The sequence below is a fragment of the Mchenga conophoros genome, linkage group LG17 (assembly GCF_057382185.1).
Source record: "Mchenga conophoros isolate Kocher_MC1m ecotype Shallow Benthic linkage group LG17, M_conophoros_male_GT1.1, whole genome shotgun sequence".
Lineage (NCBI taxonomy): Eukaryota > Metazoa > Chordata > Actinopteri > Cichliformes > Cichlidae > Mchenga > Mchenga conophoros.
The window spans coordinates 29,478,585-29,502,580 of NC_140542.1; the positions used below are offsets into that span (position 1 = coordinate 29,478,585).

A 23,996-nucleotide genomic window follows, 5' to 3' on the forward strand; every position below is an offset into this window, starting at 1 on the left:
CCTTCCTCAACGAGCTCAACAACTTTTATGCTCGTTTTGAGCGAGGGAACCCCACAACCACAACCAAAGCAGACATGACGCCAGACCACCAACCTATGACTCTCTCCCCCACCGATGTAGGAGCGGTGCTGAGCAGGATCAATGTCCACAAGGCTGCAGGCCCTGATGGCATCCCCGGGCGTGTTCTCAGAGCGTGTTCTGGGGAGCTTGCAGGAGTGCTCACAGACATATTCAATCTGTCCTTGGCCCACGCTGTGGTACCGGCCTGCTTCAAATCCACCTCCATCGTCCCGATACCCAAAAACTCCAACCCATCTTGCCTCAATGATTACCGCCCAGTAGCACTCACCCCCATCATCACTAAGTGCTTAGAGCGACTGGTCCTAGCACACTTCAAATCCTGTCTCCCCCCCACCCTGGACCCCCACCAATTCGCATACCGCCGGAACAGGAGCACAGAGGATGCAGTCTCCATCGCACTGCACTCTGTCCTCTCACACCTGGACAACAACAACACCTACGCCAGAATGCTGTTTATAGACTTCAGTTCAGCATTCAATACAATCCACCCCTCACAACTCATCAGGAAACTGACAGACCTGGGCATCAGTTCCCTCATCTGCAAATGGTTACTGGACTTCCTGACCAACCGCCCCCAACATGTCCGGCTGGATAACCGCTGCTCATCTACCATCACAATGAACACCGGTGTACCACAAGGCTGTGTGATGAGCCCTTTCCTCTACTCCCTCTTCACCCACGACTGCAGACCTGCTGATGGTTCCAACACCATCATTAAGTTTGCAGATGACACCACGGTGATTGGCCTCATCAGTGACAACGATGAGGCCGCCTACAGGGAGGAGGTGGATCGTCTGGCTGAGTGGTGCGACAGAAACAACCTGCTGCTTAACACCGAGAAGACCAAGGAGCTCATCGTGGACTACAGGAGGAATGCTGACCCACATCCACCCATCCACATTAAGGGGACGGCTGTGGAGCGTGTGAGCAGCTTCAAGTTCCTGGGAGTCCACATCTCCGAGGATCTCACCTGGACGACCAACTGCTCCAAGCTGGTCAAGAAGGCTCACCAGCGCCTCTTCTTCTTGAGGACTCTGAGGAAGAACCACCTGTCCTCAGACATCCTGGTGAACTTCTATCGCTGCACCATCGAGAGCATCCTGACCAACTGTATAACAGTCTGGTACGGGAACTGCTCTGCCTCGGACCGGAAGGCGTTGCAGAGGGTCGTGAAAACTGCCCAGCGCATCGCCGGAGCACCACTTCCTGCCATAAAAGACATCTACAGGAAGCGGTGTCTGAAAAGGGCTGGGAAAATCATCAAAGACCCCAGTCACCCATCACATGGACTCTTCACCCTCCTGCCCTCTGGGAGGCGCCACAGGAGCCTCCGGACTAAGACCACCAGGTACCGGAACAGCTTCTTCCCCACAGCTGTCAGACTCCTGAACTCTGCCTCCTGACATCTGACCCACGTTAAACTCATGGACTGAACATACACACACCCACAATGGACAACTGTACCCTCAAACACAATAATAACATGGACTGAACCACCACTCACAACCACTAGCACTTTATATAGCCTCTGTAGAAACTATCTACACCCTCACTTATCTTAACTGCACTACTGTATAGCTCTGTGTAAATAATCATTCTGTACATTCGATAATCTTTAATCCTACAACTGTTTACAACTTCCATAGTTCCCATTTCTGTATAGCTGTATATCCCAGATTCTGTAAAGTTATTTATTTCATATTCTGTATAGTTTTTCATATTTATATCCTGTTCATATCCTGTACATAGCTTGTACTCACTACAGCCTGTACATACTTATAGTTATAGAATATTCACAACATACTTCATACCGTGTACATTATAACATACCATAATAGACCCATTTCTGTAATATACTCACATATCTATATTATTGCTAATATATATTGTAATATATCTATATCACTAAAGCACTTCTGGATGGATGCAAACTGCATTTCGTTGCCCTGTACCTGTGCATGTGCAATGACAATAAAGTTGAATTCTATTCTATTAACTCAATCATTCTCAAACAGATTGTTGAAGGGTTGCAAATACAGTCCTGATCAGAAGTTTAAGACCACTTAAAAAAATGGCAAAAAAAATATCACATTTTGCATGGTTGGATCTTAACAAGGTTCCAAGTAGAGCTTCAACATGCAACAAGAAGAAACGGGAGTGAGACAAAACATTTTTTTGAGCATGCAATTTATCGAAAACAATGCTTAAACCGAAATAGGCTGTTTTACAGCTGGTCAAAAGTTTAGGACCACACCTCCAAAAACAACCTGTAACACCCCCCCAAAACAGAAATCAAAGTTCAAAACATGAACTCAGTAATGAGTAGTTCCACCATTATTGTTGATCACTTCAAAAATTTGTTGTGGCATGCTTGATGCAAGTGTTTCCATGAGGTGAGTGGAAACTGCAAGCAGTGAAGACGGCTGCATGAGGGGCATCTACTCGATGGAGCTGGTGTTCATTCATCTTGTCATCCATCCCCAAAGGTTCTTATTTGGATTTAGATCAGGGAAACATGCAGGATGGTCCAAAAGAGTGATGTTATTCTCCTGGAAGAAGTCCCTTGTCCTGCAGGCATTGTGTACTGTAGTGTTGTCCTGTTGAAAAACCCAGTCATTACCACGCAGACGAGGGCCCTCAGTCATGACGGATGCTCTCTGCAACATCTGGACATAGCCAGCAACTATAGTGTTTGATGCCCCTGCACCTCCTGACACCTCATTGTTCCACTGAAGGAAAAAGCACCTCAGACCATTATGGCGCCCCCCTCCACTGTGGCGCATAGACAATATCTCAGGTGGGATCTGCTTGTATCATCAATGTTAAATTCTTTCTCATTAGAGAATAAAACTTTCTTCCCCCTTTCAGTGTCCCATGTTTGGTGCTCTCTTGCAAAGTCCAAAGGATCATTTCTGTTGCGTTCAAGGAGACGAGGCCTTTCAAGACAGCCAAGAAGCCCTTCAGTCTCAGATGCCGTCTGATGGTTATGGGGCTGCAGTCAGCACCAGTAACAGCCTTAATTTGGTTCGAGGATTGTCCAGTGTCTTGACGGACAGCCAGTTAGATTCTCCAGCTCATTGCTGGTGAAATTATTTTCAGGTTTTCCACTTTACTTTTTTGTTCCATAACTCCCAGGATCATTTAAGAAATTCCAAATGACTGTCTTACTGCGTCCCACCTCAGCAGTGATGGTGCGCTGTGAGAGACCCTGCTTATGCAGTTCAACAACCCGACCACATTCAAAAAGGAAATGCCATCAGAACGTCATGACTGTGTGACTACCTGACAAAAAATGACAATGAATCCACATTTTTGCACAGATTTGGCCTTTTAAAGGCATGTGGTCCTAAACTTTTGATCAGCTGTAAAACAGCCTGTTTCAATTTAAGCATTGCTTGCAATAAACTGTATGCCCAAAAAATATTTTGTCTCACTCCCATTTCTTCTTGTTAAGATCCAACCATGCAAAATATGATATTTTTTTGCCATTTTTCAAGTGGTCTTAAACTTCTGATCGGGACTGTATCTATCATGTAATTTAAAAACATAATCAGATTGACAGTAATCAGAGTCAGTCTGCATCGGTGAACGTAACTTTTCAGCGATTTTGCTGAGTGCCTATGTCATTTTTGTCAGGGTCCTGGGACTGGGCGACCCAGGATCCCTGGGCAGTCATGGACCTGTGTATTATTATGTATTTTTGGTGTCGTTTCCCCTTCTCTGTGCGTGTACATATGTGTGTTTCTCTGTGCTGTGTTAGTCTGTGTCCCACTCATATGTTTAGGCGAGGTATGGGTGTGTATGTCTGCGGGTGTGCCTGGAGGATGGAGCTCGGCCACCTGCAGGCCTGAGGGGTGTGGCCCTGCAGAGGGACTGGCCACACCCGAAGCCACACACCTGCCGCTGATCAGGGCTCGTCGGGGGAGCTACTTAGGAGAGTCTTGGAGCTCCCACCGACGCGGGATCATTGCATGAGACTCCACGTTAGTCACCCCGTCTAGGTTTTGTCTTAAAGTGTATGCCTGCCATTCCTAAGTGTCCTGACAGCTGCCGCTATTGTTTCCCACAGGTGGAGCGTGGAAGGCTTGGGAGAGCAGCGAGCACCGGGGGGTGCTGACACGGGAGCAGAGAGCACGAGGGAGACACGACACGGGAGTCTGGGGAATACACTGGGGTTTATTGTTACTTTCCATCACTGTAAATAAACGCACTGTTTATACACAGAGTACCGCGCCTGGGTCCTCCTTTTCCCCACATCCCCACGGTCTGCCAGCCAGACCGTGACAATTTTGCAGTTAAATTACCGTACTGCAACAGCTACGTCACTATTTGTGGAGGAATTTCTGTTTCAGATCTGAGGTTTTTATTCGACTCTGAATGGAAGAAGTAAATGTGAATTTCTGTTTAATGTGAATTTCTGTGGATGTAGACAGCAACAGATTTGCAACAGATGGCAACAGATTTGCCATTTTCCCCAATTTATCACACTTAATCGGCATATTATCAGAAACAGATGCTTGACGCATTCAACTGCAAACTGATAGCAGACCGACTCTGTCTTATTGCTGTTTAATTGCCATCTTTATGCACCGAAATATCTTTGAGGACAACAACCATCGCAGACCTCGTCCCCGTCTTCTAAGCAACCTGTTTTCCTTACTAGTACTTCAGCATTGTGTTTTATTTTTGCCTCCCAAGTTTAGCCAAAAGTACTAAACACAGATTCTGGCAGGAGAAACACACGGACCCTGTACCACCAGCAATGTGGATGTGGATGGTACTTTTAAATGAATATTTATGTTGTTTATTATGAATATAAAGCAAAATTATATACTTTAGCTCTGTGAAAGTTACAGGAAATAGTATAGATGAAGGGATGTTTCTGAATTACAAGTGTGCTCGAAGAAAGCTGTGTAGAGATGCGAGTGCTGTGTGTCTCACATTTTCTCCTCTGTGTCCTGGTGTCCCTGGTGCTCCACTCTGACACTTCTTTGATCTGCCTCTTTTACCCCTGTCCCCCTGTTTGACCAAAAAATGCAAGTGCACACAGGGAAAATATATATTTTTAAATACAACACCTCTAAATCATCAACAACAAGAAAATATGTCCATAGCAGCACACCTCATCACTCACTTCTAAACAATATGAAAGACAGACCAATTAGGCACATCCTTGGAATATCCTCATTAGAGGTTTCCAGCCACTCTCTGTCAACACTGAGAGTCCAGTAATTGTAGCTGAAAGGAGCTAATTGAGTAAGATATTACTTGAAAGCTGCAGACAGAAATAGACCTCTCAGTGTGTGTGTGTGTTTTAATTGAGGACATGTCTCTGCTGTATCCACTGCTGGTGCCACTCTCTTACAAAGACACGGTGATGACTGTAATCAATTCAGCTCCTGCTCATTGTGTTCTGTCACATATTTAGTCTTCTCTTGTTGGGCTTTAAAGTTCAAAAATGTATTTGTGAGTAAGTGATATAAGCTATGTACGAAGCACAGGTGCCCGTTCTTTTCTATAAATGGACTACCAATTTAGTGAACCTGCTAAATTAAAAAACATATACATTATAAGACTCTGATAGGGCATATACTTATAGAAATATGTTTCCCTCAACTGCATACTTCATTGCGTATTTGTGCCTTTATGTCTGGAGCCTCTAATTTAGCCCCATTTTTAGTGCTGCCAAGACAAGTTTTTGTTACGTGACTATATTGTGACTGCATCATTTAGTTAAAGACTGTAGCCTTCATGTTCAGTGTTGAGTAAAAACATACCCCATTAAAGTAGTGATCAACTACTCCACTAATGCGTGCCAGTCTTGAAATAAAAAGTTAATATCTGTTGATAAGTTCTAACTTTTGGCCCCGATATTGTGTGATGACAGCTTGTAGAGGGCATCTCATGAATATCACATTTCTAAAAGACAAAAGTGACGATTCTGTATGACAGTACTGATGACACACGTAACTTGTGAATAGGTGCTTGGAAAAGTAAAGACAGCGCTAGACTGCTTTTAATTTGTTATCATGAGATAATGAAGTCGTGATCAGGGGAACAGCAGGTATCTTGGAGATAATTAGACTGTGTTATTGATAATGAGCCTGTGTTTCATCAGCAAGTACAAGTACCTAAAGAGTTGGGTATAGTGTACCTTAGGCCCTTTGTCTCCTTGAGGCCCTGGCGGTCCCGGTGGTCCCATATCACCGTCCCTTCCTGGACTTCCTGCTGACCCCTTGAAACCTGGGAAACCTGGGAAACCTGCTGCACCCTGAATTCATTAAAAGAAAATTTTGATCACAGTGACTAAACCACTGTAAAGTTACATCATTATATAAATATAAACAGATTTCACAATCTTTTAATAAGATATGAAAATAAACTCTAGGATAAAAAAAATCACAGGTCATATGGCTTTGAATTGACAAACCTTTTCCCCTTTTACTCCAGGATCACCATCAACACCATTGATCCCCCCTTCTCCCTTGTCCCCCTAACATTTCACAAAATGAGAAACAGTAACTGATTTGTGTGTGTGTGTGTGTGTGTGTGTGTGTGTGTGTGTGTGTGTGTGTGTGCTTGGGAAATTAGTAGGGGAAATAAGGCACACTTAAACGCTTACCTTGCGTCCCGTGACCCCATTCAGTCCAGGTATGCCCGGGGTGCCAGGTAGCCCCATATCTCCCTGTTTTGCAGGGACATATATGGAGTGTGCATAGAAAGTTTTTCACATAGCACCGCTACATAACCTAACACAGCTCACTAATCTAATAAGAATCAAATCAAGGGATAACCTTTTCTCCATTCAGGCCAAGGCTCCCAGTGCGCCCAGGAAAACCTCTGAAACCCTGTAAAAGCATGAAACACATCACTTAATTCATTAAAACACAGATACACAAGCAGGTGACAAATTAGGAAAAAGTAATCAATGTGAAAATGGAAATTCTTCACCTTCTCCCCTTTCTCCCCTTTTTCTCCTGGTAAGCCAGGTTCTCCTGGATCACCCTATGGAAAAAATAAAAGAATGACAAACTAAATTACCTGTATTTGAATGTTTAGAAATCAAAGGTGCTGTCAGTAGTTATAAACTGCTCATTAGAGTACCTGATTACCCTGTTGTCCTTGGAGTCCATTGTCTCCTTTATCCCCTTTGGCTCCATCCAGCCCATCAGCCCCATTGCGACCCTTCAATCAAATTAAATTGTTATTATCTCACTTGATCACATCTTAAATTAATACTGAATATTGGCTTTAAATGTCGTAGACGTCAGTACCATCACTCCATTGACTCCAGGATCTCCTGGATCTCCCTGCAGACAATCGTGACAATTTCACACACAGAGCTGCCAGAAATGAATGTTTGAACTAATGTTGATGCCTAACTTACTTACTTTTTGTCCTACCGGGCCCCGTGCTCCAAATCTTCCCATTGCACCTTTTATACCCGCATTACCTTTTACACCCTTTTAAAAACATTTAATTAGTTAGATTTTAGATGTTTTTAAGCAAGACATGATTGGTACTACACTCTGTAACCTGCAAACTTTTCCAAACTCTAAACAACGTTGTATCTGAATTCATTACCTTGACCCCAGGAGGACCGTCCTCGCCTTTTTCTCCTTTATCCCCGTCAAAACCAGGTGAACCTCGCTCACCCTGAAACAAAATGCCCGCACACTTCTTCAATGCTAATTTATTAAGCTTTTTTGTGTAATTTCACACATTTTTTTAAGCTTACAGTTTATATTTTCAGCTCTTTTTATTGTGTATGTGTTAGATGGCTTGAGTTGTTTCAATATGTTTTGTACTGAAACTCATTTTAGTGGAATGAGTAATAGAAAAAAAGTCAGTGGGATCTCACTGGCTGTCCTTTGGAACCCTTATAGCCACGAGGTCCTTGGATTTGAAGCACACTGCCCTGCAGAAAGGAATTCAGTTGTACACTCAGTATGAAACTAATGTAAATACAGCTCATTCAAAAATAAAGAACACCCTCTTTTAGTTTCAGCCTTCAGCACAAAAACATCATATTCATGTCAAGCACGGTGGTGGTGGGGTAAGGATTTGGGATTGTTTTACAGTTACAGGACCTAGGTATCTTGCAGTCATTGAGTCAACCATGAACTCTGTTGTATACCAAATAGAGATAGACTAGAAATAGGCTAGATTCAACTGTGAGGCCATCTGTCCAACAGCTACCCAGTTGGCCAAAACTGGGTCATACACCAGGCCAATGATCCCAAGCACAGCAGCAAATCTACAACAGAAGTGCTGAAAAAGAAAAGAATCAAGGTGTTGCAATGGCTCAGTAAAAGTCCAGACCTCACCATGACTCAAATGCTGTGCCAGCACATTAATAGAGCTGTTCTTCAACAAATATAGTTGGTTTTTCCCATACTACTTTTGCAGTCTGGCTTAGTATGTGTTAATATATGTTAAATAAATAATGGTACAGTGTAACATTTCAAGTGTTGCTGTTCATCTGAAATTGTATTTACATAATATTAAGAGCTGCTGAGGAACTAATTATTTTTAAGTTTCTAAGTTTCTTTGTCTGCTCTTTTATTCACAGGGAATGCTGCAGGAGATGGCTCTGTGTATTATGATTTGGCACATTTTTACACCCAATGGGCATCCCGATGCAGCCCCCATGGGATTTGTGTTTCCTCCTGGTCCTGTACTGAGGATCTTTTGCATTGTTTAACAAATGTGTAAACGACTACAGTATGGAGCCACACACATAAAGCCTATCTATGTATACATAAAACCTTTGAACTGAAAGAGGGTGTACTTTAATTTTAATATGACAGTATATCCACAGATACAGTAAATACAAAGCTGTAAAGTCAGAAGAGGTTACTCTCACAAGGAATAAGGATTAAGTTCCAACAACAGCTGTAATTTAAAGAACAACTTTATTCTTTGATTATTTGTTTGCATTCCGCAAACAAATGATTTATGATTTAAAGGCACAAGAAAAAATCTATATTATGAGTATTACTGGAACTTTAACCTTTGTATAAAGCTGTAAATCTTACATATGTCTTGTTTGACACACATTTTTTCAATGTGTTTAACCACAGAGCAAGACAAACTCATTATACCCTTTCTCCTTTGACTCCAGGTGATCCACGATCTCCCTAAAAGAAAACAAAACTTGATTTTTAAATCCACTTTCAAAAAAGATGATTTCAATTTCAATACAAGAAAAATGCACGCACATTGTAGTAGTTCTAGTATAAAATATGTTGAACGCTAGTTCTGCACAACATGATGAGATTTTATTGGTTTTTGACATGACCATCATAGATAATAAAATCATCCAGCAAAACTTTAGTTACGACACTGTCTGAGAAGACAAACAAATATGAATGCAGGCTGACCAACAAGTGACACCACTTTTAACACAGCCTGTACCCACTGATACTTAAAAACAAACGGGAAATTACAATTGCAACATAAATGTGCCTGTAATAGAGCAGAATATTCACATCTTAATGTCAGTGAGTCATGTGCAAGTAAAAATAAATCGCAAGCAGCTGTTTATTGATGTTCGGGCACCTGAGAATTATAGCAGCTTCATGCTTCATGCACTCGTTTAACAGAAATCCTCAGGGTAAATAGAAAAACATCCAGTCACTCATTTCACTGCTTTGGTTGCACAGATAAAAGCAGCTAGTACTTATGCAAATATATATGCTCGCTATCTTGTTCTATTACAACATGCTTATGTCGCAGATAAACTGAGTCCATCTATCCTCCCTGCAGTCAACAGTGATGGATGCATGAATGGAAACATTGTCCTAATATGCACACTGTGTGTCTCTTGCTGTAATTATACATTGTTAACAGTGTTAGTGCCGATAAGAAACAAAGATGCACATCAACTTAAATAATATTTTTTGACTCTACTGTGTCACATAGTTTTGAGGCGCTTCAAGCAACACGACAGCAATTTCAGTTCACTGTATTTCAGAGCCTGGTAAGCTGGACGCAGCATAGCCTGAGTGCCGTTTGCATGAAGTGCAACACAGAGTTTTCAGTTTGCACTTGGTGGTATAGTCCTTTAAATATAAAATATATGTAATTTTCTATATTAAAGTCTCATTAGCTGTAATCTAAGACGTCTAATAAAAAAAAATTCAGAAAATTGATTTAAAAAAGATGAAAACAAGAAACGTCACTGATTCATCAGTCATGGCAACAGCTCACCTTTTCACCTTTGCTCCCACTCAGTCCTTTAAGACCCTGTTTTTATAAGAAGGGTGAAAGATAGTGTATTTTTCTATGTCACTAAGGGTTTTATATAAAACTTCATGCTCAATTGTGTGGTTTTGAAAAGTTGCTTACTATGGGCCCAGGAGCTCCTTTAACACCTGGAGAGCCCTTGTCACCCTGAAAAGAAACATTTTCCTGCATAAGCAAACATGGCAACGCTGATTTTTTGTTATTATAAAAAGATTAAAAACTACAGTTCCTGTCTGGTCTAAACATCACCAACAACATAGTCACCAAATGTCAAATATGTAAAAAGGAACTTACCCTTTTACCTGGGAGGCCAACTACGCCTCTCTCACCAGGTTCACCTGGTATACTGTCACCCTGGTAAAATGAAGAAGGGAAAATGATCATTTCTGAAGTGGCAAAAACTGCTTAATTGTAGTATGAGGCAAATAGATTTATGTTAAAATAACAATAACACCATCCTTTAAGTTTGGCTTACACAACTGTGCATAATATTAGTACTTACCTTTTCTCCTTTTTCTCCAGGTATGCCAGGAATACCCTATCAGGTGGTACGAAAAGAAATTGGACTCATTTTCAGCCAGCAATAAAACAGAGAGAAACAAAAGTATAAAATGAAAAACAAAATTGTAACAAGCAGTGATTTTTAGCGTAGAAGGTTGGCATAGAAATAAACAACCTAAAAGACAGAAATGATATGTTAAGTTTTCTATACATGAGGTCCTGGCGGTCCTCGAGGTCCAGGAGATCCTGGGGAGCCATTCTTCCCTCTTTTACCTCGGCTGCCCTAATATCAACACAAACATCATACCTCATCATTATTATTTAAGCAGTGAGGTAATACTTATAACCTTCTCTGTCTATACCTCTTCTTATTAATTCATTCTCACGAAGATTCTCTCGAATCTTTGTGAGAATGAATCTTCTCTCGAAGATTATTTCATTTGTTAGATCATTTCATTTATTATATTGTATTGGCATTCAAAAGAGTTTAAGGGTCATTGTAAGATAATGTATGGTGACATACCTCTCTACCTGCCTCTCCTGGGTCCCCTGGAAGACCCCTAAGACCTGTGGGGCCCTGGATGCTTGGATTGCCAGGGATTCCCTGAATGCCCTGAGCACCTGGAGGACCTGGCTCGCCGGGCTCACCCTGAGGCAACACCATGGCAGAAAATAAGGATACAGGAAAAAAAGAGAAAAAATTCAGTGTTTGAAGATGAGCACATCATCAGAGGTCACTTGTCTCTTGTAATGTTGTTATTCAGCTTTTCTATTACTTTTGAATAATTGCTTTGAAGTAAGGTCCTTCTTGCCTTTATCAAATTAAAAGCTCAAACATAATTTTGAATGAGTCACTGAGTCAATTAAATGCTCCAAATTAAAAGTGTGATGTGAATTGAAGTCATTCAAAGTGAATGCTATGGAAGTCTGTGGGGGCTAATTAATTTACTAGGACATGTGTGTGTGTGTGTATATGTATATATATATATATATATATATATATATATATGGAGAGAGAGCTCTTAAATGTATTTCACAGCCCACCATTATAAGGTCTATGCTAACCTAAATTAAAACTATTGGCAATTACTAAATCCACTTGTTATGTTTTTGTAATGCTTAATCCACCATTATTCACAAACTCTTTAATCAAAATGATATTTTGAATGCTAAAATATAATTATTGTTGTTGTCCAATTTTCAAATGTACTGTTTTACAAAAAAACATGAAAAATAGTAAAGAACATCATTATTTTTCTGATTAAGATGACAAATTGCAGTTCATTAGTTGCACTAATCAGAAGGTCGGTGGTTCGATCCCAGGCTGCCTCCTGGCTGCATGCCAAATATCCTTGGGCAAGATACTGACCCCATGTTTGCCTACTGGTGGTGGTCAGAGGGCCCGGTGGCGCCAGTGTCTGGCAGCCTCGCCTCTGTCAGTGCGCCCCAGGGCAGCTGTAGTTACAGTGTAGCTTGCCATCACCAGTGTGTGAATGTGTGTGTGAATGGGTGAATGACTGAATGTAGTGTGAAGCGCTTTGGGGTCCTTAAGGACTGAGTAAAGCGCTATACAAATGCAGGCCATTTACCATTTCTAAACAGAAAAATCATTTAGTGCTTGAATGTCCAGCATGCCGGCTCAAATTTGGATATTAAAACATTTCATTTCATTCATTAAAACAATTCATTTTGAAATTCTTTACTTCAGTTTAAACTGGTAAAATGCTCACTGAAAGGGAATGAGTCCACATTAAAGTACTTCATGATGCTAGATGTGGTCTCTTAGACACATAAGACGAGACATAATCTAGCAGATTCAAAGACAAAGACATTCAAAGTCCGTATTAACACCTGGAAACTATTTGGAACTCAACGAAAAAAGGGACAAGTACATAAAAACAATGGCATCAAGAATGCAAGCTGTTATCAAGACTAATGGAGGCCATATAAAATATTAGTTTTTTAAGTTATGTTTAAAAAATAAATAACGATATAATAATCTAATAATGTAATAACATTTTTTAAATAAATTTCTAAAAGATTAGTATTTTTATGTTTTTATGACAGGTGGTCAAATAAATGTATTAAGATTTTTAGTTCAACTGGTGTACAGACCAGTAACCATCAGTAACCCCCCCCCCCCCCCCCCATATCTGGATGACAGCTATCAGCTAATGCAGTTTATGATATTAAAAGGTTAAAAGGCTAGTTGATTAAACACTTATGTTATTTATTACGTTAGCACACTTGAAACAGTTCTGACAGTCAGTCTAATAACATTAAAATCAGTCTTTAAAGTCCCCATAAGGGATGAGCAGAGAAATAGAAATTTTACCTTCTGTCCAGGAGGACCAGCCTGACCCTCTGGCCCTCTGTGACCGATGCCCGGCTCCCCCTAAAAATAACAAAACAGATGAACACATCTGCGCAGTCACCATCATTAAAATTTAAAAAGCAAAGTTAAATCTTTATATATTTACCTTCTGTCCCTTTTCACCAATTTCGCCCTGAAGAGTGCATAGAAATGAGTTACAATAACGGAGTGCACCGTGACACATCCTTTTCATGTGCCAAAATAAACTAACTCGGAGGAATTTGAAATAAAAAAAAAAAACAGGATTTGTCAGCATGTTTAACAAGGGGAATTATTAATGTCTACTTTAATCTACTGTCTCAAAGTCATACAGAAATAGAGCAGGATGGACATCAAAGCCCTGGACTCAACCAGATTCAGTGACAGGCGAGACGGGAGGGAAGCTCTCCCTGAGCTCTGATGTCATTTACAGATGCAGTGTTGGGAGGAGGGGGAGCATCCATGATATTTTTATGAACTGGTGGAACATTTCATGTGGGGACATGTGTCATTCTTGCTTTGTGATCTTAAGATGATAATAAAAATAATGCTTGAAATCAGTGGGAAAGTATCAGCGACTCGGTCATTTCAGCATAGATATCTTTTATTTCAAAGGGTTGGTTCAAGGTTGATGTTGGGCAATATTTATCACTAGGATGGAAGAATATCAGTCACACACAGCTAACAAATTTTAGAGGCATAAACTAGCTAGCAACTGCGGCAAACGTGATGGATCAATGACTCTTAACAGCTAAATAATACTATTTTTTTTCTTGCAAGGCTTGAGCCACCTGTTGCAAATTTTGATGGCTTTATCCCCTTTTTAATCTTTTCAATAAAGTTTTATCATAACATTCAAAATCTTGTCACCTTTTGTCCTGGTTTTCCATTTTCACCTGGCTGTCCCTGTTGCACAAAAAAGACAGTCAGTGATCATCATCATGTCTATAAACAGCTCATTTGTAAAACAGTCATCGAACATTTCAAGAAAAGTGTAACATGTTTACATTTTACTCTTTTGCCCTTACCTTCAGTAAATAATACCCCGGGGGATATGGGTACGGCAGTCCAGCTTCTTCATCGTAATTTCCCTCTCTCCTCCTCTCTATCTCCTCCCTCATCCTCTCCCATTCCTCCCTCTGCCGCTCCAGTTCTCTTTCGCTTTCCATTTTTTCCCTCTCCTGCTCGGCCTCCCTCTCTTTCTCCAGTTCCTGTCTTTCTCTCTCCATCTCCAGCCTATCCCTCTCTCTCTCCATCTCCAAGTCCTCCTTCTCTTCTTCCTTCTCTTGATCTACACCTTCCTCTGTCTCCCAGTCATTGTCTCCACTTCTCTCCTCCTCCTCATAGACTGGATCAGGGACTGGTTTTAAATCAGGCATTAACTCTTTCTCTTTTTCCATTCCCCAATCTTCCACTTCCGCTTTTGTCTCTTCCTCTCCTCCACCTATTGTTTCTGTGGGAACCTCTGTCTCTGTATCGATGTATCTCCATCTCTCTCGTGCTTCTTGTCTCTCACTCCGGCTGTGTGTCTGAAGGCCTGGATTTTCTTTTTCATCCTTCTAAAAACACAAATCAGCGTATTTGTAAGTCATCTATCCATCTGGATTTGGATAAACACTTGACCTCTACTGTTGAAAACAGACTTACGCTCCAGATTTTGTAACCCTGAGCTCCAGAGGAGATGTGCTGTAATTTAAATGAGTACAAAGCAACACTTTTTTTAGATGCAAATTGATTTAAATTTTTTAAAACATGGAACTATCAGATGAAAATTAGTACTTGCTGTGCCTTCTTAAACCGATTTCGTCCTCCTGGTGCACCTGGCATGAACGCCTGAAACATACAGATTTTACTTCATGATTTAAAAAAAAAAAAAAAAATCATTCATTAGTCTTCTACAAAAACAGGTGATGCCTACCATGGAGTCAGGCCAAAATGTTCCTCTTTTCACCCTGATTTCAGGTTGAGGCACTTCCATCTCCCACAGAGCCTTCATAAGCAAATTTAGCAAATCATTTATGATGATTGATGTTTATATACTTTGTAAGTGCTGAGCCACCTCTAATTTCTTTATATTGTTTGAGGAAAATGGGAAACAAACATGTGCAGGCATACACAAAAACACAGCATCTGACATTGTGTTTTCAGTTTGTACAATTCTTAAAAGGGTGAAAGTCCATTTGCTATTATCATCTTTATTTTTTAACACAGCCAGAAATTGTCCAGGCTTCTGGAAGAGCATTCAAAGCTCTTCTTTGAATATTTACTGTCTTCAACAGGTCTGGGCTCTGGGAAGGACAATCATGACTGTTTGCCAATCAGAAACTTTCCTTCTGATGTTATTGCATAGTGGATCAAAATCGGACAAGGTCACCAGTGGCTGAAATGCAACCCTAAACCATGACAGAGCCTCCACCATGTTTTACAGATGGCTGTAGATATTCACTGTTGTACTGCTTTCCTGACCTCCTCCACAGATAATGATGATTACTTACCAAAAATTCTAAAGTTTGTTTCATCTCTTAATCAGACCTGTTGTCACTGGTTTTCAGTCCAGTTCTTTGCCATCCTCCCTTAAGAATGGCTTCTTTCTGATGAGGCTTCAGGTATCGGTGGGGGTATAGCTCAGTGGTAGAGCATTTGACTGCAGATCAAGAGGTCCCCAGTTCAAATCTGGGTGCCCCCTTCAGATATACTCACTGCTTTCTTTGTTATTCTGAACTACTTATTTACTTCCACGGAACCAATTCTTTAATCATACTAGCATTCTGTTGCTGCTTTTCTGTATTTATTATGTTAATGTGTCTTTTTTTCCCCTTGTGCAATATTTTGGCAGATCTGCAATTTCCATAGCCCTTCCACCCTTACTTATTATTTATTGCACTCTAGTGTACATAGTAGGGCAGCACAGTGGTTAGCACCGTGGCCTCACAGCAAGAAGGTCCTGAATTCAATTTCTCCATCGGTCTGCAGTCTTTCTGTGTAGAGTTTGCAAGTTCTCCCCCGATCCTCTGGCTTCCTCCCACAGTCCAAAGACGTGGGATTAGGTTAATTGAAAACTCTAAATTCCCATTGGTGTGAATGTGAGGGCAAATGGTTGTCTGTTTCTATACGTTAGCTCTGTGACAGTGTGGCGACCTGTCCAGGGTGCCCTAAGACAGCTGGGATAGGCTCCCGCGACCCTGAAAAAAGGATAAGCAGATGGATGGATAGTGTTCCTGTAGTTTGTCTTATATATCTGCATATTGTCTTTTACTTTGACACCTTGTGGTCTTGTTACATAATTTCATTGTGCAAGCAACTGTACAATGACAATAAAAAGTTCTAAGTTCAACAGATGGATCAACTGAACGACCAGGTGTCTTTGCTGGATTTTTCCTGATTCTTAAGGACACGACTTTCAGATACAGACATCTACTGCATAGTTTGTGTGTGTGTGTGTGTGTGTTTCTTGTCTGGTTTCTCAGATTCTTTCAGAACACCCTGCACTGCAAAGATATGCAGGTTTTTAACTAAAACATCTTCGGGAATTATCATTTTATGTATATTCAAATTTTGTCAAATTCAAGATACAACGCTGGCTCACCTCTTGAGTTCGGTGCTATTTTATGCTTGGATAATTAACAGTTCAGCGTGAAGTAGCTTAACAAACAAAAATGCATATTAAGGTACAAGACTACACTAAAAATGAGTGAAAAAGCAGTCAATGTCCAAAGAAAACCTTCACAAGAAACTTCAGAAAGCCATGAGAACTATTGCTCAAGAGGACTTTTAAATATGAGAAGAAAGTCTGGCTCCTTGGAAGCAAAATATAAAGAAATCAGGGGTGGCTCAAGACTTTTGTGGAGTACTGTACGATGAGAAAAAAGGAGGAAGACACAGAGTTGTTTAGAAAGTCACTTTTACTTAAGCACACATGCACAGAGAGGTTAAACACAGACAATATAATTATAAAGATAAATTTCACCAGCGTAACAAGTGTTTGATCTGGCTACATATGTGTTTATAGTAAAACTAGATTCTAAATATTATCTATGGTATTCACAGGGTATGGTAAAGTAAGAAACCCTTAGTATTTCCATGTTTTAATAAATAAAATGTCTGTATTTCCTGAAGTATGTATGCAAATTGTTGTCATGTTGAAGAAAGCTTACTTCTATTTTATTTACTGAAAAATACTTGTCATAAATAAATTAGGAGTTTCTGGCAGGTAAGTAAAGCTACACTGGTTTTTACACTGACCAAGCTTAAAAAAACACAACCTACATACGAGGACAGTTTTCAGGTGCCTAATTTTCTATGAGCCACAACAAGAGAAAAACACTCTGGTAATGTATACGGTATTTTTTGGTGAGTGACATTGTCTCTGTGCGGAAAGAAGTCCCCCCTCATGAAACGACGTTGTTCAGGGTTCATCACCAGAGAAAACGGTTCACAGTTTATTCGCACTCTCCGTGTAGTGCTTTCTTATGAATGATTAAGACTCTATAGTCTCAGTCTCTCGGGAATTAAGAGATTTCCTGTTTAAAAAAACGAGAGAGAGAAAGTATTAAAAGTAACTCTCTGGATTTCTTTTCTCAGTAAATCATTCATGAACAGCTGGACTATATTTTCTGCTCATTTGCATTCAGACAAGCTTTAGAGAAATCATGCTAAAAGTATGCCACTCATGCTTTGGTCATGTTTGGTCATGTATTCACATCAGCCTTAAACAAACACTTGCATTATTTTGCACTGGTGAAATTTTCATCAAAAGCAGAAGAAAGAAAGGGGTCTTGAAAATGATGAAAGTGCTGCTTATGGTTTATTTATTGACAACTGCAGTTAAGCCCATTCGCTGTTTTATTCAAGCACTTGCAGATCAATTTCAGGACCCTTGTGCATAAGTGCAAATAAAGTTTTTCAGTCCAAGGCATGCAAAGATCTTTAAGACGGAAGCCTGTAGAACTTAAAATGAAAACTCCACCTGATCTGGTTCTTCTGTTGCCGAAGGAGGTGTAGACTGAAAAGACACATCAGAATTTTAAAGTTAAAATGTCACTTGGAAAGTCAAGCAAAATACAAAGAAAGAAAAAGTAAACAATGCCCTATATTTCTCATGAGAACCGAGCTGCCCAGGAATACCTTCTCTATATCATCAGAGGGTCGAGAGGGTGACTCTGTGGTTGGCAAGATAACCTAGGAGGGGACAAATAAGTACACAAGTCTGAATGCAAACCCCCCAGCATATTGGTAAATTTTACAACGTTTTTTAAAAAAGTGAGTTTTTTTGTCATTACTCTGAAAGCTTGCACCTACAGTATCTGCCATTAAAATATGAAGCTAGCAGGTTTCAATGTTTTGTTTTATTATAGGTAAAAGTACTGAAAGTTGCTCTGTGATGTCAGTTTCTGTTTATTGAAAGAAGATTGGATAGCTACTGTTAAACTCAATGCTAAAAATTGGGACTTTTTTCACACTATCACACATCCAGAGTACACTCAGAATATAACAACACTTTAATATGCAAACTGCAGAGGAGCTGAACACAAACCCTTTTACCAGAAGAGCCTCAGTCATCCCTAAAATGTCCATGCAACATGCGGCTCAGGCTATTTTGCCTATACTGACTGAACTACCTGGGTTTATTGTTTGTCCAGGGCATTCTTATGTCATGTGAGCACCAGTTATCTGGACTTTAGGCTTTTTTCATTATCATACGACATATGTGGATAATGACAGTGTGGTGGGAGGGTTTGGTATGTTGGATCAGTTGTAGGAGGGAGAGGTGGGGCAGGATGGTTGAGGGTAGCGACACCAACTAGGTGGAGAAAAACACCTAGTCTGCTGATCCTTCTTTCTCCCATATAGTAGGTGCAAAGCTGGAGAAATGGTGAAGAATGTGCAAGGTGAAGCACAGCAGGTAGCTGTGCACTGACTTTATGTTGGCACTCAGTGGGTGATTTCTTCTCTTTCTGCTTTATAATAAAGAACTGCGTGTCCATACAATTAAAACACTTCCCTCTGTAATTTCACTCTTAGTGGAACCTGGCAGAGGTCCCTGACTTGTTTTGTGCTTGAATGAATAAAAATGATCAAAAGATAAATACCAAAGATAGCACAACATTTGTTTCACCTGTGCATCCGTTTCTCTGTCTGAGAAGACTGTTATAGGTTGACTTAAGGTCTCGACCTGGGCAGGACTGGGTGTGGGCAATTGTTCCTTACAAATCAAAAGCAACACAAATGTATTATTGTTCAGGTAAAACAGAAATGTTTATTACTTTTAGTTAGCTATTGGGCTACAAATGATCACCTTATCATCCACTGGATGGGGAAATTCATCTGTTTGGACTTCAAGCTGCGCATGTTAAAGAAATTGAACACATGTCACATTAAAAATGAATCATAACATTTGTACCCAGTCCAGCTGAAACAGATGAGAGAATATTTACCTGTCTGTTTTCCCCGAAGTCCCGAGGGATTAAGGGGTCAATTGTGGTGAGTTCTTCCTATTTTGAAAAAATAAAATAAAAAATCTCGTCATAACTTTTAAACACTCAAGCCCACGGTAGATGATGTGGAGAGCGGATGAAGTGGGCTGTAATGACAAACTAATTTATTCGTAATAATTAAGATTAGGTAGTGGGTGTGTCATTAATCAGATCTCTGCAGCATTTGTGTGGGCGCAGATATAATTCAGTCTCCAGAGATACTGCTACGAAGAAAAAAAGAAAAAAAAAAAAAAAAATGCAGGTGACTGGATGATGAGTTTGGCAGGGCTGTTAACAAGAAGGCGCTCACAATTCTCTAAATGAGGAACAACCCCACATCATCAGCATCACATTAAAATTAAGCTTCCAACGGTGCATCAATTACTGATTTATTATTGCAGCTGCCTACCTCGTATTCATAACTGTAATCCTCGCCGTTATAAAACTCGTCTTCTTCGTCTTGCCTGGCCTCTCCACTTGTCTTAGGATAAAAAGGAAATAGCAATTATAACAGGAAGGAATTGTGGCACAGCATTATTTATCACGTGTGAATAACTGGAATAACTGGAACACATCAACGAGCAAGCAAATGTAATCTGTTAATATTACAGTGAGAAGCAGATGGACATCAGGATCAATGCATGCTTTTAGTTAAATGAGGCATATTGTGGGTGCAAAACGTGGTTCATTCAGTGTGTTTATATTCACAATCTTTTAATTTAGGATTATGTTTCATTAAATCTTTTTTTTATAAAGTTATGTTTGTATTTTGCAAGGTTAGACATTTTAATTTAGTTGGGGCTGAAGTGAAGTAACGTTTCTGGGTTTATTCTGATCTGTTGTTCAAGGACATTTACCAAGCGTTGTCTCTGCCTCCTATGTCGTCCTTTATTTCCTTTGCCCTGGTTGAGAAGTTCACAATCAGAGAGAGAAAAGATGAAGGTTTCCCATATTTCAGAAGTTGTTGATGATCAAGTTCTAAACTGCAGCTGATAAGTTTAGGGAAATGAGTAATTAATGTTTATCAAAAATGAATAAAAATCCCGTTAAATTAGGATGATTAAAAAACATGAAATCTAGTTTTACCAAACAGTTTAGAGCTGTTTATGGTATTTATAGGACCATACCTGATGTTTACATATTTCAGCCCATCCGATTTATGTGTATATCCCTTTAAAGACTGAACCATGAGATAATTACTAGAAAACTCAAAATTTGTGTTTTTTTTAACCTTGTGACAATTTTTATAAAATTTAATGAAATAGTAATTTGCAAATATGAGTTTTAATTTGAATCATATTTGCTAGATCTGGCATTTTAAAATATGATACACTACGCATGTGATTTAAATATATATAGACACATATACACTGCATCCCCCGCAAAACATGGATTAAACTAAGGCTCATATGATGAATGGCAAGAGTTTATTTAACCCTAACTGATGCAGTGAGTAGCTTGTCAAAGCAGAAGACGTGATGATTTCCCACAGTCGGGGAAAAGACCTGCGTCGAGAAAGAAAACAACTAAGGAGACAGGTGAAACTTTTAAAAATAACTTAACTAACACATTATTAAAAGGATAGTGGTGTGCCATCATCTTCGAGGACGTAATGCGATCAGTGAGAGAATTGGAGATCGATTGGTGAAATCAAATCATAGTCAAAGTAAGAACATTTCCTTTTGACCTTGGGTTGCTTCACTTGGTCAGATCATGGTTGACCACCATTATGTGCCGAAAGAATGAACTTATCCCAGGGATATTCCAAAACTGAGGTCCAGATCACCAGGCCGAGGACTATTTTGCACTGGGCTCCAAAGAAAGAATACATTTGTTCTCTCCAGTACTCTGGCTTCCTCCCCCCCTTCGTGACCCTGAAAGTTATAAGCGGCAGAGAATGAATGGATGGATGGATGGATGGATAGATAGAGTTTCGGGTATTTTATTTTTCCAAAAAATGACACTTTCACCCAAACCTTACTCTTGCACTTAAATCTTTTTCCATGCATCACAAAGTCTGAAAACCCAGTGACCCAAAAACAAATGTCACTGGAGAACTTCTTTGAACAGGAAGAAAGAGCCAAAGATGAGTCACCAGAGGGATCTCAGAATGCCAAACAAAAGAAAGAAAGAGATTAAGAATCATACTTAAATTAAGAGGTTCATCGCGAGATTCACACCCTCCACATTCGCTTGGTATAATATACAGTGACTGAAAAATTGTCCAGTGTTAAACTGGTCGATGGTACAAAAACGATTGGGAACCGCTGCTCTAAGATATCAGTGTCAGGAATCATCGGGCTCAGATTGTTAAAGAGCGGCTCAGGGCACATGAGACATTATTTTACACATGAACTGACCACCACAGAGTCAAGAACTTAACCCCACTGAGAATTTCTGGGATGTGCTGGGGAAGACTGAATCCAAGATCTTAGAGAAAAATTAATGCAACGCTGAACGACAACACATAACGCTGCATAAGCTTATCGAAACAATATCTTGGCAATGCTGTCATCAAAGTTAAACGTGGATCCAACAAAATATTAGACTTTGCAACTTTATTTTGGCTGGGCAGTGTATACTAACCACTAGTGACAAATATATTTTAAGGGATTCTTCAAACTATAATCAATGCATATTTAAAGAACACATTATCAGTTGATAACAGAGACACAAATATCAGCTTTCAGGTATTTTTGTGGCACCCTAGACGTGACTCATATTAACTTCTTTCATGCCTTTAACTTTGTTACCATAACTTAGAGCAGCCCTTAAAATTAAAGAATAAAACTCACATCATTCTCAATAAAATGTAAACGTTAAAGAATTTTCCATATTTAGATTCCCTGTTTCACTGGTGCTACAAGTGCACTTTCCCAAATCTACATTACTGTGCAGTAATATCACAACTGAGAGTCCAAATCACTTAAAATTAGCATAAACATCAAAACAGAAGCATCCATTTAGTAAAAGCTGATGTGTATGCTAAGTAGAAGAGATAAGCTAAAACATCAAACACCTGTATGGTCCTTTGGTAATATGCATTCATTGTAAACTGATGGAGAAGTATCCCATTTTCCATCCTCTATCTAAAACCCAACCCTCAATAAGACAGTTATGGTAGCTTTACTTTCCCACGTTCCCTGTTCTTCTTCTTTTGTCCTGAATTCTTCTTCAGTGAGTCCTCCTGAGTGAGGAGAACAGTCTCCATTACAGATTGAGGTAACCCTGAAAACATCTTACAGACAAATTTTAACTTTAAATGCAATCCGAATATAAATAACACCAATATTTTGTAATGTAGGATTGTTTAGATTTTTAAAGTATGACATGTACATCATTAGAGTTTACAAAGCATTTTATGAAATATTATGTGAATGTTAGATATATATTAATTACTTTTATGACTTTTTTAGGAATTATTATGAAGTTTATTTGCATTTTATTTCTTTAAATAAAGGGAATAATAGAAAATATAAAAAAGAAAAATGGCACTGAAAGTTTACACTCTGTCTTTCTTCCATCTAAAAGTGCCTAAATATGAAATGTGACAGCCTTACCTCATTGGTCATTGTATAATTGGAAGTAGAATTGACTACAGTCAGATTAACTTTAAAGGAAGTTCCAGTACTGTCTACTGTCTCCTTTAAATTGGTCTCAATCGTGTCATGCTCCAGTTCTCCATTCAGCGTGTTGACGGTCCATAAAGTTGGATCCTCTGCAGTTTCATTTAAAGGGTCCTTCAGTGAGAGAAGTAAAAAAAATACATATTAGTGACAACTGGTGATAAACTATATCAAACACAGTTTCATTTCTCCAGGATCATGGTGAAAACATTTAAAGCCACACAAGCTCAAATAAAATGCACAAAGGTATGAGACGGCTGAAAAACTCAAGATTACACAGAACCTTAAACAATAAATATCAAGGACTGTTAGTAGAACAATAAATATTCAGAACATGAGCTGTACATTGTTCGATGAAGCATGGACTCGCCAAGCTGCTGCAAACAGTTCTCAGAGATTTTGGACCACACTGACATGATAACAACACATAATTACTGCAAATTTGTAGGCTACAGTGAGATGATTTGAGCTTTGTTGCATGATGTGTTATCTTTCTTGAATCAGCCATCAGAAGATGGGTACATTATGGTCATAAAGGGTCAGCAGCAATGTTGAGTTGGGCTGTGCATTTAAACAATGCTGAGTTGGTACTAAGGGCCTTAAAGTGTGCCTACAAGATATTCCCCACACCATTACAGGATTACAGGATGGATCCATGCTTTTACGCAGTTTACATCAAATTTTGACCCTATCATCCGAATGTCAAAGTAGAAA

General features: G+C 39.7%; 1 protein-coding gene and 1 non-coding gene across 7 annotated transcripts in view; one reads left to right on the forward strand and one right to left on the reverse strand.

The window, feature by feature from the left end:
- The window catches only part of col7a1l (collagen type VII alpha 1-like), a 75,058-nt gene that overhangs the window by 9,700 nt on the left and 41,362 nt on the right, over positions 1-23,996 (reverse strand). For 2 of the 6 annotated variants that reach the window (XM_085251250.1, XM_085251249.1), the window contains 34 exons: positions 23,217-23,396; positions 22,787-22,894; positions 20,514-20,558; positions 20,066-20,137; positions 19,618-19,674; positions 19,479-19,523; positions 19,299-19,385; positions 18,308-18,361; positions 18,150-18,185; positions 15,102-15,173; positions 14,963-15,016; positions 14,831-14,869; positions 14,212-14,742; positions 14,054-14,089; positions 13,311-13,337; positions 13,166-13,225; positions 11,354-11,479; positions 11,042-11,113; positions 10,832-10,867; positions 10,624-10,683; positions 10,432-10,476; positions 10,294-10,329; positions 9,186-9,221; positions 7,943-7,999; positions 7,666-7,737; positions 7,473-7,544; positions 7,356-7,391; positions 7,186-7,266; positions 7,033-7,086; positions 6,876-6,929; positions 6,704-6,766; positions 6,512-6,574; positions 6,236-6,352; positions 5,023-5,100 (listed from right to left, as the gene is read on the reverse strand). In XM_085251250.1, the coding sequence (XP_085107376.1) occupies positions 5,023-5,100; positions 6,236-6,352; positions 6,512-6,574; positions 6,704-6,766; positions 6,876-6,929; positions 7,033-7,086; positions 7,186-7,266; positions 7,356-7,391; positions 7,473-7,544; positions 7,666-7,737; positions 7,943-7,999; positions 9,186-9,221; positions 10,294-10,329; positions 10,432-10,476; positions 10,624-10,683; positions 10,832-10,867; positions 11,042-11,113; positions 11,354-11,479; positions 13,166-13,225; positions 13,311-13,337; positions 14,054-14,089; positions 14,212-14,742; positions 14,831-14,869; positions 14,963-15,016; positions 15,102-15,173; positions 18,150-18,185; positions 18,308-18,361; positions 19,299-19,385; positions 19,479-19,523; positions 19,618-19,674; positions 20,066-20,137; positions 20,514-20,558; positions 22,787-22,894; positions 23,217-23,396 (2,661 nt within the window). The remainder of the gene's footprint in view (positions 1-5,022; positions 5,101-6,235; positions 6,353-6,511; positions 6,575-6,703; positions 6,767-6,875; positions 6,930-7,032; positions 7,087-7,185; positions 7,267-7,355; positions 7,392-7,472; positions 7,545-7,665; positions 7,738-7,942; positions 8,000-9,185; positions 9,222-10,293; positions 10,330-10,431; positions 10,477-10,623; positions 10,684-10,831; positions 10,868-11,041; positions 11,114-11,353; positions 11,480-13,165; positions 13,226-13,310; positions 13,338-14,053; positions 14,090-14,211; positions 14,743-14,830; positions 14,870-14,962; positions 15,017-15,101; positions 15,174-18,149; positions 18,186-18,307; positions 18,362-19,298; positions 19,386-19,478; positions 19,524-19,617; positions 19,675-20,065; positions 20,138-20,513; positions 20,559-22,786; positions 22,895-23,216; positions 23,397-23,996) is intronic. The other 4 variants (XM_085251251.1, XM_085251252.1, XM_085251253.1 and 1 more) reach the window with 4 other exon arrangements.
- trnac-gca (transfer RNA cysteine (anticodon GCA)) lies at positions 15,798-15,869 on the forward strand. The gene has a single exon. It is a non-coding gene; the product is annotated as a tRNA-Cys (tRNA).